The sequence below is a fragment of the Drosophila arizonae genome, chromosome 5, assembly GCF_054131065.1.
Source record: "Drosophila arizonae isolate 15081-1271.41 chromosome 5, UAZ_ARI_1.0, whole genome shotgun sequence".
Taxonomy (NCBI): domain Eukaryota; kingdom Metazoa; phylum Arthropoda; class Insecta; order Diptera; family Drosophilidae; genus Drosophila; species Drosophila arizonae.
Window position 1 is genome coordinate 25,723,542 of NC_142925.1, and position 17,289 is coordinate 25,740,830.

Below are 17,289 nucleotides of genomic sequence, written 5' to 3' on the forward strand. Positions count from 1 at the left end.
GAGTTCGACTCATCAATTCTGCGATGCAGGCGGAATGGCAGGAACTGCGTCATAAACCATCATAATCTGACATCGGTGGATTAGAATGACCAATCGAAGTTCAGTTAATAGTAGAATAGTTAACTCGGAAGTGATTTTGCTAGCAAATGAAATGCTATTCCCACAGCCGGGAGTTACCGTCTGTCTATCGTATTATAACCCTGTAGTACTGGAGGTGGCGATTGACCGTAGTTGAACTACCTTCCCCACTAGTCCTTACATGGGTACTTACTTGACTGACCCTATGGTAAGCGAACGCCGAACCACCGAGCAACAGAAAACATAAACGAAAAAAAATCGGTTCTATCATCACATTTATTTTTGTTTTTTTGCAAATAGTGCATAGCAAAGGAGCAAAACAATCTTCGCTTTCTGTCGCTGTTTCTTTCCTAGTTTACAAAAACAATTGTTATGGAAGTACCGTTTCTTTTCGTTTATGCTTTCTGCTCTTCCTCGATGTTCGAAGGCTAGCACTAGTCCTTACATGGGTACTTACTTGACTGACCCTATGGTAAGCGAACGCCGAGCCACCGAGCAACAAACTACATGCATACATATATGCATGAAACGGCAGAAAGCATAAACGAAAAAAAAAACGGTACTATCATTACATATATTTTTGGTTTTTTGCGAATAGTGCATAGGTGAAGGAAGAAAATAATCTTCGCTTTCTGTCACTGTTCCTTTCATAATTTACAAAAACAATTGTTATGGAAGTACCGTTTGTTTTTATTTATGCTTTCTGCTCTTACTCGATGTTCGTTCGCCCGTTGAGCAAATACAATCGAGCATTGCAAGTTTAGTGAAGTGAATAGAATAATTTAAATTTAAAAAAAAAAATGTCGTTCAGTCCAAAAAATAAAATTAGGCGGATGGACTTTTCTAATAACCGTAAGTACTTAAATTGTGCTAATTAATTTGAATAAATAGAAAAAAATTGAGTACTAAATTGTTTAATTTTCAGATCAAATATCGAGCTGCAATTGTTCACAAACTATTGGGCGCCTTGAACAACTTGTTCTTGAACTATCAGAACAAGTTCGTTCGTCACGTGGTAAGTGTGTCACGATATTTTATTTAAAATTATCTAATAAATTTTTTTACTTATTTTTCAGCCGAAACGAAAGTGGTTCAGGAGAAACTGGATAGTCTTGTGGAGGAAATGAATTCTTTAAGAGGTATAAGTATGATTTAATGAGCTTTTAGTTAAATATGCATACCTATATATATTGAATTTAAATATATTACAACTTAGCTGACCAAAAAGTAACACAAGAAAAGATCGGGGTCCTTGTGGAAGCTTCCTCCGAGCAGACTGCCACCATAAAAGGACTTACAAAACAGCACGGACAAGGACAACAAGTGGCTAAACAATTTCCAATCCAGACCGTAGAATCCCTTAAGGAACTAAATACGGAAATTAACAACACAAACCGAGAGCTTTATGTTAGTATAAACTCAGTTTCAATTGTTTCTTAAATCCTAATTCATACTTTGTTTACAGATTGATGCGATTAGGATCCATATTATGACTGGGGGAATTTTAAAAAATTTAAAGAATATTTTGGCTAATCCCGTTGTATTAGCATACAATGTAGATGGCGTTCAAGGCAAAGCTGCCTTAAAAAAAGAGAGCGCATTCTATGACGTTTTAATTGGTAAGTATTATTTAATTCATTGCCGATTTAATTACAAAATTTAATCTTCACATTTGTTCCCTAGATGCAATAAATCTGGTTGATGGCAATGGATCGGCCGAGGAGCAGCTAAGAAAGGCCATGCAGCTGCAGAAAAAGCGTTTTTTTTAAAATTCATGCGTCAACAAAAAAAAAAACTGAAAATGAAAATTTATAAATTAATTTAGTATAGAAAAAAAATTATTTTAAAATAAAAAAAAATAAATAAATTTTTCAAATTTTTTCATTATTTTACCACCCCTGGCATGGGTACTCAAATCACCACCCCTGGCATGGGTACTCATATACAGTTTGGCAAGAAAGTGTTTACACACAGGGAAAAAATTTGAATTTTTGGCTTTGAAGTGAAATAAAAACAGTAAGAATATGCATATTCAATTTTTTTTAATGAAAATAGGTAAATTAAACTATATACTATATTAGTAAGTAAAAAAAAATAACAATATGTTTCTATTAACAAAAGATAATAACAAATAACAAAAGAAGTAACAGAAATCAGCTGACAAGAAAGTGTTTACACAACTAAAACTATTTACTCATTATAGTGCTTTAACTACTTTGTAGTTAAAGCTAGTACTTTGTGTGGCCACCGTTAGCATCTATGAGTGATCCCAAGCGTCTATTCATCGAGTGGACCAAGTTTCTGACATATTCCACTGGAATATTTTGCCATTCCTCCAAAACAATGGTTTTCAACTCTGTTTTATTCATTGGATGCCTCTTGGCGGTTCTCTTCTTGAGATAAGCCCACAAATTCTCAATAGGGTTTAAATCCGGGCTTTGAGCTGGCGTATCCAACACAGTTTTACAATTATAAAGTAGCCAGCACCTAACAATATTTGCCTTATGTTTGGGATCATTGTCTTGATAAAACCTATAAGTTTGTTTACCATTGACAAAGAACCCAAATTTGTTGGCACTGGCTACTAAATGTGTGCGCAAAATGTCCAAATACTGCCCAGCATCCATGGTGTTCTCAATAAAACATAGGTCTCCAACTCCTTTGCTTGAGATGCACCCCCAGACCATTACCGAAAGCTTTCCAAACTTTACAGTCGGTATTATATTTTTATTCTCGAGGGCTTTTAGCGGCTTGCGCCACACTCTAGTTGGACCATCGTTATAGTATAGCATCATTTTGGATTCATCGCAAAATATAACATCATCCCAATATGAGTCCGGCTGATTTTTATGCATTCTAGCAAACGTTAAACGCCTTTGAACGTGATCTGCCGACAACAGTGGTTTTTTTCGGGCTGCTCGGGACGAGAGATCGTTTCGTTTTAGTGCACTTCTGACACTTTCCCGGGAAATGGTTATGCCACATTCCTCCTGCAGCTCACTGGCAAGCTTCCTGGTCGAAATGGTTGGTTTCTCGTCAATTTTTTTCAACATAAACCGCTCTGCCCTGGGTGTTAATAGACGAGGCCGACCTGTTGCGTGCTTTGGCTCGAGCCTATCCTCTTTTTTTGCACGGTTTAGTATATTATAAACCGTTTTCCGAGTGATCAAAAACATTTGGGCAATTTCAGTGACAGTTTTACCCAATATGTGGTTATAATACACTAACTGGGCCATATCAAATGATACACGTTTGCCTGGCATTTTTATTTAGTGAAAATAATGCTATTACCGGAATAAATGTTTCAACAAATAATGAAACCACACAAAAAATTGTAGCTGTCATCGCTGTCGATCGGAAAATTCCGGGAAACAACGGTAAATTTAGAATATGCGACAAAAAGAAACGAAACAGCGAGTTGTGTAAACACTTTCTTGTCAGCTGATTTCTGTTACTTCTTTTGTTATTTGTTATTATCTTTTGTTAATAGAAACATATTGTTATTTTTTTTTACTTACTAATATAGTATATGGTTTAATTTACCTATTTTCATTAAAAAAAATTTGAATATGCTATTCTTACTGTTATTATTTCGCTTCAAAGCAAAAAATTCAAATTTTTTCCCTGTGTGTAAACACTTTCTTGCCAAACTGTAACTAGCCCTGGCATGGGTACTCATGTAACTAGCCCTTTCATGGGTACCCATGTAACTAGCCCTGGCATGGGTACCCATGTAACTAGCCCTTTTATGGTGACCCAATTCACTAGTTCAGGGTAAACGATGTGGTGGCGATTGACCCTTTTTGCGGACATTTCATACAAAAAACGAAATGATGAAATGCATTGCTTAGGGTTAGCAAAGTAAGTAGGGGTGGTACCCTAGTAAGTAGTGATTTCACCAGCTACGAACCAGTTACCAGTACTAGAGGGAACTTATAGGTCTGTTGAGGAGCCTCCGAGCTTAGACAATAAATGTGAATATAATATTGTAGCAGACATTTTAAACATAATATTAAATAAACAATATAAAATAAACAATATAGGAAACATAGCTTATAGAAAGAAACATTTAGTATCTAGGATGCAGTTAACATTTCCAGATAAGTTTTGCAATATAATTGACCCATATTAGGTTAAATTGAGATTCAGTTTAGCGGCGTTTAAATCTTCTTCCAGTACTGGTACTGCGTCTATTTCTAGCTCTAAAGTACATTTGTCTGTTTGCTAAATACCTCCTGGATTGTCCTGTTAAGATTTTGCTCCACATCCCAGGTGGTAGTCCACCTTGGGGTTTCCCTACACGAATTCTAGAACATAATATTCGTTTAGTCATTGTATTACCTTGAGTATCTGTATTACCGTTAAAATGTTGGAATTATTGCTCATCAGCAGTTTTGGCGTTATTATATCTTTGTTTCTGCTTGTAGTAACTATTTAGAATATAAATATTCATATTTTCTAGTATGAATCTGGAAACGGGCTCTATCTTAACGGGCTCTATCTTAACTCTAGAGGGCAAAAATAGTAGAAAATAGAATTTTAAGTTTTCAATTTCTATTCCCAGCCCAGTTCTATTAACTTTATGTTCAGTGATGAGCATAATTTGAGGAAAACAATTTGAAATGATGTTGGTAGTGTCTTCGGATAAGTTTCAAATTTACAATTTAAAATAAATCCTTCGTCTAGAACGAAAAGATCACGTATTGGCAAATACGTGACGTGAGAGTCGCAGACACTGGCAACAAAGCCCGGCAACCTGGGTAGGGTTGGGTCAATGTCTGGCTGTCTTGGTGTACCTAGCCGGAGGACACACGCCTCGATGCGTAATAATTGGCACTTTTCATACGGTATGACTAATATGCGAGTCTGTGAAGGGGCATACAAGTAAACACTTTAGAGAAATGTCCAGCGAGATAAACTTGGTGATTAGCCCCGCAGTCGAGGGTGACAAGGCTATCGGAATGCCCATCTCATCTTATCGACAGTGAGTCAGTGGAAAGAGCTCTCGAGCTATCGTCTTCTACGCATTCCTGGCTATACGAATCGCTGACCTAGGCCATTCGACGGCGGTCACTTCCCGGTGTTAAATCAAAGTTAATTGGATTAACACTTTCTCTGGCTCATAATTATGACATGTCTCGTTCCTGTGCCATTTTCCATTGTTGTAGTTGTTGTCGTCATGCTGCTGTTGTTATTCTCTGGTCATTTTGTAATTGAAACCAATGAAAATTGTCTTTGCAAGTGAATGGGCCGTGTCTTCTCTGGATGCTCTGGATGCCTCGTCTTTGCTTGTTTACGATCAGACTGCCAGGCACTTGTTTTGATTAAAGGCGTTGATAGTGGAACCGGCATATGTATATATACATCTATTTAGCGGGTACGCTATACATACTATTCTATGTATATATATTTGTATATGTACATATTTTAACAAGAGTGCTCTCGTCGAGAGTGCTCGACTATAAAATACCCTGATACCCCTGAAAAGTTGATAAGCTGATAAGCGCATCCGAAATTCGAAATATCTCTTTACATTTATTTGGTTTTAAAGTTACGTAAAAGAAAAATAATGTTTTGATAATAAAGAACTAACGAAAAAATGTTAATGGCTGCGTGGGTTATGACTGGAGTAAAATTTTATGAATAGGTAGCCGAGTTCATACAGAAGGACAGATAGACAGACAGACTGAGATCGACACGAGCTCAAAGTGTGTATGAGCATAAACATTATATGGGGACTGCCACGCCTTCTTCCACAAGCCCATCATAGTCTGAGTTCCCCATTTTTAATGAACTCAGGGTATAATAAAAAATGCATATAGGTATAGGTATACTGGGCTCTCGAAGCTCAATGAAGGCAGTCGTACTCAGTATGCTCTATAAATATTCTATTGAGCTTGGGCATTTTCCGTGCTGATAAGTTTTATTTTAAAGCGGCGTTTGAGCTAAGATAATGCGGAAATTTAGTGTCATTTTATTAGTAATATATTATTATTATTATAATTTGATTGCTTACGCTCCAAAAACATTAAAATAAATTGATTCAATAATCATTATTTTCGCACTTCACTAAGTGGAAAATATTTTAAGGCTTATACTATTGAACAATCTGGAATAAGTATTTATTTTTATAATCTTTAAGATGTCTACAAGTAAATGAACAGTGAAATGTAGGAGATTAAGCACCTCCAAAACTTATGATTACGTTTCAAAATATATTGTAAAACAATAAAGAATGTTAACGGAAATTAATTATTATTATTTTGATAGGAAACACCACCAAAAGAATTTTTAGAAATATTATATAAAATACATATATTAGAGGATTATAAGCGACTATTATATCTAATGTGGACAATTTGTTCACTTAATCGGAATACAAAAGAGTAATGCACATCGAGATCTCAACGTATAGAAGAAAACGAAATATGAAAATGTTTCTTAAACATTTTTAATATAGTCAATGAGCCTCCGAGACTATAGAGGCTATAGAGTATTATGAGTGATAAGTAAAGCGAAAAAATACAAGCAAACAAATTTTTGCGAAATTGCTGGAACATTACTTGCGCTTTCTTAACGGTCACTTTTATATATTTATTTATTAATTTGTTCTGATTTTTTTTGCATAATCTATGGCAATTATTTACTTTTAATTTTTATTTATAATTATTGTATGGCATATTTTATTTTCGTACTTAAAATTAATGATGTACATATAGAGAAATATACATATTGATTATAGAAAAGTATACAAAGATGTTTTATGAGCGATAAGAGCGGCGTTTCATAAGATTTTAAACGAAAGCTTCCATCAAACAACCAAAATTCAATCATATATATGTATGTATATATTCATAGTCATTTCTAAATTTATTTTGATGTTGTGAAATACTTAAAACAATTTAATAATGATTAAAAATAGAAATTTCAATTGATTTATTTTGCTTTATTTTTGATTTGAATGATAAATATGTAATTTGATTATGCCTAATAAATAATTTAACATATTTTTGTTACTTAATAGTTTTGAAACATGTAATGTATATATATTTGTATATACATATATTTATTAGCAATTATTTATACATACATATGTGCATTCACATTCTTATATATTTGAATTTATAAATATTATTTGCATGTTTGTGTTGAAAAATCTAATACTTCTACCCGGCCTACAGACAGATAGTTACAAATTGCATCACTTGTCAAAGTTCACAGATTTCAATTAACAAAATATAGTTGCAAAATAAGTTCAAATTCTAATTATTATGTAGAAACTATGATGTACGATTCCTTAGACAATAGCTGAGTTTCTAGTAGGAGGAAACATGATTGTTTTTTAAAGGGAAACTAATGGCAACGAGCTTAGCTCTCAAGGTCGCCGTACTTCAGATTCATCTGCGTCTCAATCAGACTCGAGTGCTGCCTCAATGTGTGATTGTTTAGATTGCCAACGCTCTGGTAGGACTTGTCGCAGTAGGTGCAGGCGTAGGGCTTTTCGCCGGTGTGCACCAGGTGGTGAGAGTTCAGGTGGCCCCGCGTGAAGAAGGCCTTGTTGCACTTATCACACTTGTAGGGTCGCTTGGACATGTCCGGATCGTGGGAGCGCATATGGGTGCGCAGATCCGATTTCGTTGGCCACGTCTTGCCGCACACGGTGCAGTCGAAGATGCGCGGCTTCGTTTCGCCCGTGTGCATACGGGCATGCGAGATCAGTTGGGTGCGCAGCACGAACCGTCGATCGCACAGCTCGCAGACAAACGGTCGCTCGGTGGAGTGCAGCGATGTGAAATGATAGCGCAGGCTGTGCCGCGATGCGAAGCTCTTCGCGCACACCTCGCACTTGTAGCGCAGCCCATCGCCCAGCCCATGCACCGATATCATGTGCAGCTTCAGTTGAAAGTTACGCGTGAACTTCTTCTCGCACTCAGTGCACGGACATAGCGACTTTGGCGTCCTGCTGCGCTCTCCTTTCGCACTGTCTCCTGATTTGGCCGCTGCCTTGCGAGGCGCCCTCTTTCGCTTGGGCGGCACAGCTAGACCTGCCGTACAATTCTGTCCCTCTTTCGCGCACTCGACTGCACTTTCTTCTTCGGCGGGCTTCAATGGTTCCAGGTCACCTGGCAAATGGATAGGTGTGTTTAGGGTGTCAGCGTCCCAGGTGGCAATCATTATGTTCGGCTGCTCCTGATTGCCACGAAACAAATCCGACAGATCTAGTGATCCTGCAGAGTAAGATAAAGATCATATTTATTTATGGATTGATTTTAATATTATATTATTTCAATATTCTGCTTATACTCGCTATATACAGTGGGGAGAGTATAGGATACCAAATATCTAGTGAGCTCTTAGCTAATTTTGTCAGTTGTCACTGTTCTTCACAGCTAAGCCTTAATATTATCCGACTCGATATGCGCGCGAAAAGAGATCTTCCAGACTTATTAATAAGCACAGTCTGTCATCTTTAACGGAACTTATCAATATCTCTTGAAGGTTATTACGACTTGTTTTTGGAGTTCTTGAGTAGCGAAAATCTCTATTACTCTCATAAGGACATAAGATAATATAATATATTTATACTTTTTATACCCTGAACCCATTTTCAATGGGAAATCAGGGTATAATGGTTTTGTTGAAATGTATGTAACAGGGAGAAGGAGGCGTGGCAGACCCCACAAAGTATATATATTCTTGATCAGGGTGACGAGCTGAGTTGATTTGGCCCTGTCCGTCTGTCTGTCCGTCTGTCCGTCTGTCCGTCTGTCCGTCTGTCCGTATGTATGAACGCGTCGATTTCAGAAGATATAAGAGCTAGAGACTTCAAATTTTTTTTAAAATGTCCGTAATTACAGCGCGCATATCAAGTTTATCATTAAAATTCGATAACTCATCCCGATCTTTTTTTATCGATAAAAAACCTTATCGAAAACCAGTTATAAAATTATATCTTCTACACCTTTATTGCTAGAGTCTCCAAATTTTTAATGTATGCTTATATGCAATTTATACAATTTCGGTTTTTGTTAAAATTTACCCCCCACCCTTAAATTCACCCCCTCACCCTCACTTTTGTAAAAAGCGTATTTCAAATACTAGAGACTTGTGCTTTGGCAATTACATGCATATCCATGTTATAATCATAATCTGAAAGTTTCATGAAGATCGTACGTCCATAAAAAAAGTTATTAAACAATTAAGTTCTCATAGTAAGCGCACACTGCAGCCCATGCGTGTTTATGCGTGGGTGCTTGTGTGTGTATGTGTTTGTGTATGTGTGTGTGTATGTGTTTGTGTATGTGTGTGTGTATGTGTATGTGTGTGTATGCGTTTGTGTATGTATGCGTGTGTGTGTGTGTGTATGTGTGTCTGTATGCGTGTGTGTATATGTATGCCTGTGTGTGTGTGCGTGTTTCTTGTGTAAGCTGAAAGACGCGAAAAATTATTGAAATATCTATTGCTCCAAGGGTTCAGGGGATCTCGTAGTCGAGCAGTCTCGACTAGAGCTTTCTTACTTGTTTTTATTTATATATAATATAAATAAAAAAATAAAATATAAAAGGTTATGTCTCCCACAAAGGTTTAGTTTTTTAGTTTTGCATTTGACGGAATAAAGTCCAAGAACAAATTTATAATCTCTTAATCGAAGCTAATTATAATTAGTTTTTTTTGGGTCTCTCTGTCTTTCTCTTTCTCTCTCACTCTCGTTCTTTCTTCTCACTCTTAAATGACGTAACTGTGCAGTGGAATATACTAAATGGATTTTATTGAAGCCTCCTGATAAACTGATTGCATCAATCAATGCCTTTCGCATTTGATTTGATTAAAATGTTTAGTTTGTATACAAATATGAACTACAAAGTAACTTAGACAATTTCTTGCTTTAGTTAACGTACTAAAAATTAAAGTTTAAGCATAAATTGCGTTTAGCTCAAGCGGATGTTGCCTTGATAATGGGCCTACGAATGCAGATTTTTCCTTTGATAAGGTTTTTTCAACATTAATTCTATTTTTGACACGATTATGATTAGGCTAATTAATTTGATGTGCTTATCAATTATTCAGCTCACTCACCAAAGTCAACCGGCTCCGGCAGCGATGACACAGACATAGGCATGGACATGGACGAGGACAAGGACATGGATTTAGCTTGCTCCAGGCATCCAACCTCCCGCTCGAGGCACTCGAGAGCATCGTCCAGGGCCTGCTCGTTCCGGGCGCGTAGAATGCGCTCCGATTCCTCGCAGCGCTGTCGAAAGTCGAGGGCGTCATGGAGTCGATGCAGGCAGAGCTGACAGATGACATCGCTGGGCACGATCTGCAGAGTGGGCGACAGCGTGAGCAGCTGGCTAAGCAGTTGATCATTGTCGCCAATGCTGTGGCAGTGCTCCGGCTGTTCCACCAGGCAGCAACGGCACACCACGATGACCGAATGATTCAGCAGCGGGAACATAATGCTAATACCTTGAACTACGACCGTCCGCTCAGCTGGACCGTTGCTGGACGTCTGTGCTTCGAGCGTGTTCAATGACAACGATCGACGATCTCGACCGCAGACTGAGAAGTACTGATGCTGATGCCGCTGCTAATGTCGATGTCGATGTAGATGCCGATGCCGAAGTCAATGACGATGCCGATGCCGATGCCGTTGCCGTCGCCGTTGCCGGCTGAGGGCGCATTGATAGCCCTTGACATGGATCGCCCGCCCTGCGATAAGCGGCCCGAGACTGTCTGTCAATGTTTGCTAATTTACAATCAGCGCTTACTAATTGATTATTGGGATCTGAATTCGGAATCGGGTATCTATGGTAACTGCAGCAGTCTTAGCGAGTACTTCAGTCTACGTGTAACCGTCTACCTTATCGTCATGGAACCCAGTACTGATGAACTTCTTATCGCACCGTATTTTTGCCGATTTTGATGGTCGCATCATTGTATCTTCCAACGGACGCGAACCAAAAATAAATCAGCCTCTTATCGCCCTTATCGCTCGGCTGTGTCGAGCTTTGTACTGAGCGGGTTTCCCGTTCTCTCCACATGACAACTTTTATTTAATTGATGTTGCTTTTAAAATAGGGGATGCTCGAAATGAGCAAAAGTTGTTTGTGAGCTATCGACGTGATATGCCGACCTCTAGTTCTATATTTACTTCTGAATGTAGATTTTTTTGGGAATGGTATATTAAGTATAAAATTCTGTGTTTGTTGAGAATAGCGGGCTATTATGCTCTATTAATTGTCCATAGTAAGATAGACAATAAACAATTGATGTCTAGTCGGTTTGATTGAATTGAAATACAATATTTTTTGAGAATTTTTAAGTGAAGAGAAAGAGCCAAAGTCCAAAATATATCAAATCCGAAATATGTAATACTTTATTTACATATATAATAATGTATATTCACGAAATCAAATTAAATACTAAATCAGGGTATGAAGGTTTTCAGAAAACATATGTAACGGGCAGAAGGAGGTGTGGTAGATCCCATAAAGTATATAGATTTCTACTTAAGCGATAAGCTAAGTCTGTTAAGTCGTGTATGTCTGACTGTCTGTGAATGTATCAGAACGTATTAATCTCAGAACGTATAAGAGCTTGAGACTTTGTATTGAGACTTTGCGACTTTATATATCATCCATCTATAGAGCTGGATACATGAAACTTTTGCTGCCTGCAAAATAAATTAAAACGTATGGAATGCATTGATTCTTGCAAAAAGCCTACTTGACAATAGTTGTATTAGTCGACGGCATTTAAAAAGATTCCAAGTCCCGGACTTGCCAAGTACAGACTGATATAATGTAAATACATATATGGATTGAGTTCACTGAAACTGAAATTATCCGGCTACCTAGAAAGCGATCCTATAAAATTTACATATTCTTATATTATTACAGATCGCAAATAAAACAAAAATTTAAAACAATTTTTTTTATAATGACTGATAATGAATCTTGTAACCCTGGTCTAACACTAATTGGTGCGTTTTCAAGATAATTACAAAAAACAAGGGGTTTGTACGCAACAAAAATTATACTTTTCTTGAGAATTACCCAAAACATTGAAACATAGAATGCCTTGAAGCTATATTTTTGAACAATATGGTTAAAATGGCAAACTACTTTCCTATTTTATTGTTTGGAATTATTAGTTTCCTTACAGAAAGTGGTCAGGAGATTATTAATTATTAATTTAATTAGTAATAGTGCTTTAGTCGAAAGTGCCCGATATGTATATATTTAGAAACTCGCGCATCCACACACACACGCACACACAGACTCATAGCCACGCCTAATCACGTGCATGGGCTGTGGATCGGGCACTTTCGACTGGAGAACTCTCTACTTATTACTTATAGTAATATCGAACATTTTATATAAATAAGATAACTGTATCTCTCATTATAGAGGCTGGAAATATATTGAACAATGAATGCGTCAACTGCAGCGCATACAGCGGATCTTGTGAAGTGAACAGAACGGGCTGGGCCCCCTTTAGGATGTCGTTGTTTGACTCTGAAATAGTTCGTCCCATAACCACATTCGAGATAGCGGATTCGGATACAAAATTGGCTGGCTGCGTTATTGATGGCTATACAATAACCGGTAATTCAAAAATATATTTAATCCCAATTTTAATGAACTTTATATGGTTATGCTGCAGATGAAGTAGACACATTCATTTGCTTCTGGGCCCCATATTTTGGATGCCAGACTGTCGCCAGCAAGGATTATGTTAACATACATCATTTCCATCGTATCGCTTGCCAGCAATGTTTTAAGTATTGTCGTTGTACGACACAAAGAAATTCAGCAGTTCGCAAATCATTGATACAATTTGTCCGCTTTTCTATTTTTTATCTGTTACTATACAATTTAAATTAAATTGTTTTGAAATTAGTAACTGGTTTCGCCTAAAATGGAACGATTCATTCTCTGTTTCTGCTTCTAAGCAACGTTCGCCTATAAGTCCGCTTTTACTTTAAGTACTATACATCTATTGATACTTGATGTAATTTCTTCAAATACATGCAAAAAGCTGTATTTGGCAACTCTATATGTCTCGACCCTATGATTTGCTGTATGAATTTTGTATCTGAAATATACAAAATATAAATTTCGCATAAATTGGTTAATAGTCTATATTAAGAAAACATAGTTTTAGGAAAAAGCTAAAGCGTTAAGTTTCATAATTCAACAAATATGAGGATCAACTGTAATAATTATGGAAAATGAAAAAAAAAAAAGAAAAAAACAGTTTTTATGCCATTATAGAAATTTATCTGTCATTAAAAATTGTTTTCCTTGTTCCAGATAATTTAAATAATAAATACCAAAACTTCAAATATGTTTTTAAATATAATTTTTGGCTATATGCTGTTCAGTTTGATGATCAGTAAGTTAAGCTCTACACGTCAGTATCATAAATAACTATATTGCGAGTGACTGAAAACTGTACCTTACAGATGTCAATGGTCATTATAATAAATGTTTTGATTGCGTAGTTGAAATTCACAATTGCAGGCCACCCAAAGACCTTTTTAAATTCACAGTACCACAAAAGGATTCTAGGAAGGCTATACCGAGTGTATATGACTCGGGATCCGAATCGGAGTTAGATAAGTGTATAAGGCCTGGTATGAATTTAACTGGTAAGTCTATGCGCAAAGTATTCATTAGCTTGGCTCAAGGACATTCTCCGTATTTATAATGGAAAAAACTAAAGATTATTTATTGTTGTTTAGGTGTTCTGAACGGTGTTCTGTGTTCCATTACTAAAGATAAGACCTGTGGCGTAATATCAAACAACTATAATGATGAGGGTGCAGTATGCTGGGCATGTGCAGCAGCCTGTGAATGTGATCCAACTAAATTCTCAAAAGCTGTAAGGGAAGATCTTACATCGGTTATTTATTTGGAATGTTTTCAAATTGTACTGTATATAAGCGCATTGATTATTTATTGATACATTTTCAAATACCTTATTACCAGCAAAGTATTCATTAGGTTCGAATTATCTGAGCCGTTAAAAATGTGTGGATCGCGTGAATATTGTGTTATTGATCTTTAAGAGCTTGAGATGTGAAATTTGTACATTGTTGATTAAGTGTATTTCAAGTAATCTATATCTATATCTAAATCTATATCTATATCTATATCTATATCTATATCTATATCTATATCTATATCTATATCTATATCTATATCTATATCTATATCTATATCTATATCTATATCTATATCTATATCTATATCTATATCTATATCTATATCTATATCTATATCTATATCTATATCTATATCTATATCTATATCTATATCTATATCTATATCTATATCTATATCTATATCTATATCTATATCTATATCTATATCTATATCTATATCTATATCTATATCTATATCTATATCTATATCTATATCTATATCTATATCTATATCTATATCTATATCTATATCTATATCTATATCTATATCTATATCTATATCTATATCTATATCTATATCTATATCTATATCTATATCTATATCTATATCTATATCTATATCTATATCTATATCTATATCTATATCTATATCTATATCTATATCTATATCTATATCTATATCTATATCTATATCTATATCTATATCTATATCTATATCTATATCTATATCTATATCTATATCTATATCTATATCTATATCTATATCTATATCTATATCTATATCTATATCTATATCTATATCTATATCTATATCTATATCTATATCTATATCTATATCTATATCTATATCTATATCTATATCTATATCTATATCTATATCTATATCTATATCTATATCTATATCTATATCTATATCTATATCTATATCTATATCTATATCTATATCTATATCTATATCTATATCTATATCTATATCTATATCTATATCTATATCTATATCTATATCTATATCTATATCTATATCTATATCTATATCTATATCTATATCTATATCTATATCTATATCTATATCTATATCTATATCTATATCTATATCTATATCTATATCTATATCTATATCTATATCTATATCTATATCTATATCTATATCTATATCTATATCTATATCTATATCTATATCTATATCTATATCTATATCTATATCTATATCTATATCTATATCTATATCTATATCTATATCTATATCTATATCTATATCTATATCTATATCTATATCTATATCTATATCTATATCTATATCTATATCTATATCTATATCTATATCTATATCTATATCTATATCTATATCTATATCTATATCTATATCTACATACATCAATATATCCTCTACCTTGCTAAAACTCAGCAAGCCCTTGTATTTATTACGAGTCTAAATGTTATTTGTCAAAATTAAATTTGAGTTCTGATTACATTTTTTGTTGAAAAAATGAACACATATAAAAATGTTTGTATTTTCTTGTTTTTCTGGGTGCATAATGGTAATTTTAATTTCCGATAACTATGGTTAAACTATATATACTATATCTAGGCTGACTTCTATTTTAATAAATATCTGATAAATCTGACGTTAAGAAATATTTAAAAAATACTTTTCGTTTTTATTGAAAAAAAAAGACCTAAAATTATTCAGTTGAACTCACAATGACATAAAGCTCTTAGTCAAATAATACCAATATTACCTTAACTACATATGCCCATTCTGGACATCGATCCCTACATAGATATTTGAAAACCTATGCCTGTTGACTTCGTACTGAGTGTTTGTTTCAAATAACCAACATTTTACAGATGTGTGTGGACAAGAAAACAGGTGTTTTGATTGCACTAATTATATTTCAAATTGTAAACCAGTGGAAAATCTTGTTTTCATCAAAAATAAAACAGCAGATGGGAGCAAAGTACATCCAATCGGGGACAGTAAGCCGGACGATACTCTGGATGAATGCATAGATCCTAAAATGAAAATAACTGGTAACTCTTCTGTATTGTATTGCAAACAATCGATGAACTAAATTATTCGTATTTCAGATACTCTTTCAAATGTTGTGTGCTTCCGGGCCAAAGATAAAACATGTGGCATAGTAGGACCGTCCGTCATTGTGTATAAAAGTTTGATCTGTTTTGAATGTGAATTAGCCTGCAATTGCGATATAGATTCAGGTGGTACCAGAGAGCAGGGAATATATTTCAGAGTGTTTGCAATTCTGAGTATTGCTAGTGTATTAGGAAATACTATTCAGATTTATCGTCAATTTGTGAACAGATTTTAAACTTAGAGCAACAGATCACATTATGTTTGTCAGAGTTAAAGTGGGTAAATGCTATTAAAAAGCAATACGTATAGAGACACAGTAATAGATATCAACTTACCCAAAATAAAATACAGTAGAATCCGGTTATTACGACATTCAAATGTCTGTCTTTATATCCGGAAGGTTCTCTAACCGTATAAGTTTGCTTATAAAACTTTGTTTGGGGACCAGAATTTTCGTCGCTATAAGCGTGCAGACGCTATAATCGGAGTCGTTATAACCGGATTCTACTGTATTTATTTTACAGCATATATATATATATATATAAATGAATAGAAGCTCTCTCAAATAACTATACTCTAACGTGTTTTAATTTATATACAAAATTGTGGTCAATTTCGTTTTCCTGTTACGTGCTATCCAAATCCTAACTCACAGTTGAATACGGTAGATACAAATTTATTAAATCAAATTTGACGCAAAGAAAGACACTGGGAAAAGTAAAACGAGATATTTGATCATTGTCTAAAAAGTTGTATATGACTGTAATTAATTTAAATTGCGATTCTCATTAAAACGTATATTAAGAGATATTGAAATATGGACGAAAGATAGGGAAATTTAACATATGGTCTATAATTTTTGGCTTAGTGTAGTGCGGTATTTTTTAATGATGTGCCCCAATCGTATTCAATCTCATTCAAAATCCAATCAATGCTTTCTTGCTGCCACAATATTTACTCATCCTCAAACACATATGTGCATATACATAGTATATGTGCACAAATATATAAATATATATAGAGCGTCGTAAAACGTCGCTGATTGCACAGAATTAAATTCAACTATACGATTCGAAGCATCGCAGTTTGCAGTACTCACAGATACAGATACAGATACACCAACACCTACACCTACTCAATTGAATGGGCCGTCAATCCTCGACTGAGTTGAACGTGCTTATCTGAC

General features: G+C 34.9%; 3 protein-coding genes and 2 long non-coding RNA genes across 5 annotated transcripts; 4 read left to right on the forward strand and 1 right to left on the reverse strand.

Annotated features, from left to right (window-relative positions):
• Positions 1-138: 138 nt before the first annotated feature.
• On the forward strand, positions 139-1,923 carry LOC149268856 (uncharacterized). Its single transcript, XM_089472185.1, has 6 exons — positions 139-930; positions 1,004-1,093; positions 1,155-1,217; positions 1,295-1,485; positions 1,544-1,697; positions 1,762-1,923. Exons 1-6 carry the CDS (start codon positions 879-881, stop codon positions 1,845-1,847), a joined length of 636 nt encoding a protein of 211 aa, XP_089328311.1. The 5' UTR covers positions 139-878; the 3' UTR covers positions 1,848-1,923.
• A 5,162-nt stretch (positions 1,924-7,085) lies between these two features.
• Positions 7,086-10,702, reverse strand: LOC108615658 (uncharacterized). The gene is made up of 2 exons (XM_018010316.2): positions 10,156-10,702; positions 7,086-8,306 (listed from the first exon to the last, which is right to left on the reverse strand). Exons 1-2 carry the CDS (start codon positions 10,532-10,534, stop codon positions 7,447-7,449), a joined length of 1,239 nt encoding a protein of 412 aa, XP_017865805.1. The 5' UTR covers positions 10,535-10,702; the 3' UTR covers positions 7,086-7,446.
• Positions 10,703-12,121: 1,419 nt separating this feature from the next.
• On the forward strand, positions 12,122-12,978 carry LOC108615231 (uncharacterized). The gene is made up of 3 exons (XM_018009576.2): positions 12,122-12,249; positions 12,489-12,686; positions 12,745-12,978. Exons 1-3 carry the CDS (start codon positions 12,183-12,185, stop codon positions 12,963-12,965), a joined length of 486 nt encoding a protein of 161 aa, XP_017865065.1. The 5' UTR covers positions 12,122-12,182; the 3' UTR covers positions 12,966-12,978.
• Positions 12,979-13,875: 897 nt separating this feature from the next.
• LOC149268857 (uncharacterized) lies at positions 13,876-14,202 on the forward strand. Its single transcript, XR_016270664.1, has 2 exons — positions 13,876-14,013; positions 14,073-14,202. It is a non-coding gene; the product is annotated as an uncharacterized LOC149268857 (long non-coding RNA).
• A 1,195-nt stretch (positions 14,203-15,397) lies between these two features.
• LOC108615284 (uncharacterized) lies at positions 15,398-16,677 on the forward strand. The gene is made up of 3 exons (XR_016270270.1): positions 15,398-15,546; positions 15,857-16,039; positions 16,097-16,677. It is a non-coding gene; the product is annotated as an uncharacterized LOC108615284 (long non-coding RNA).
• The last annotated feature ends 612 nt before the right edge of the window (positions 16,678-17,289 follow it).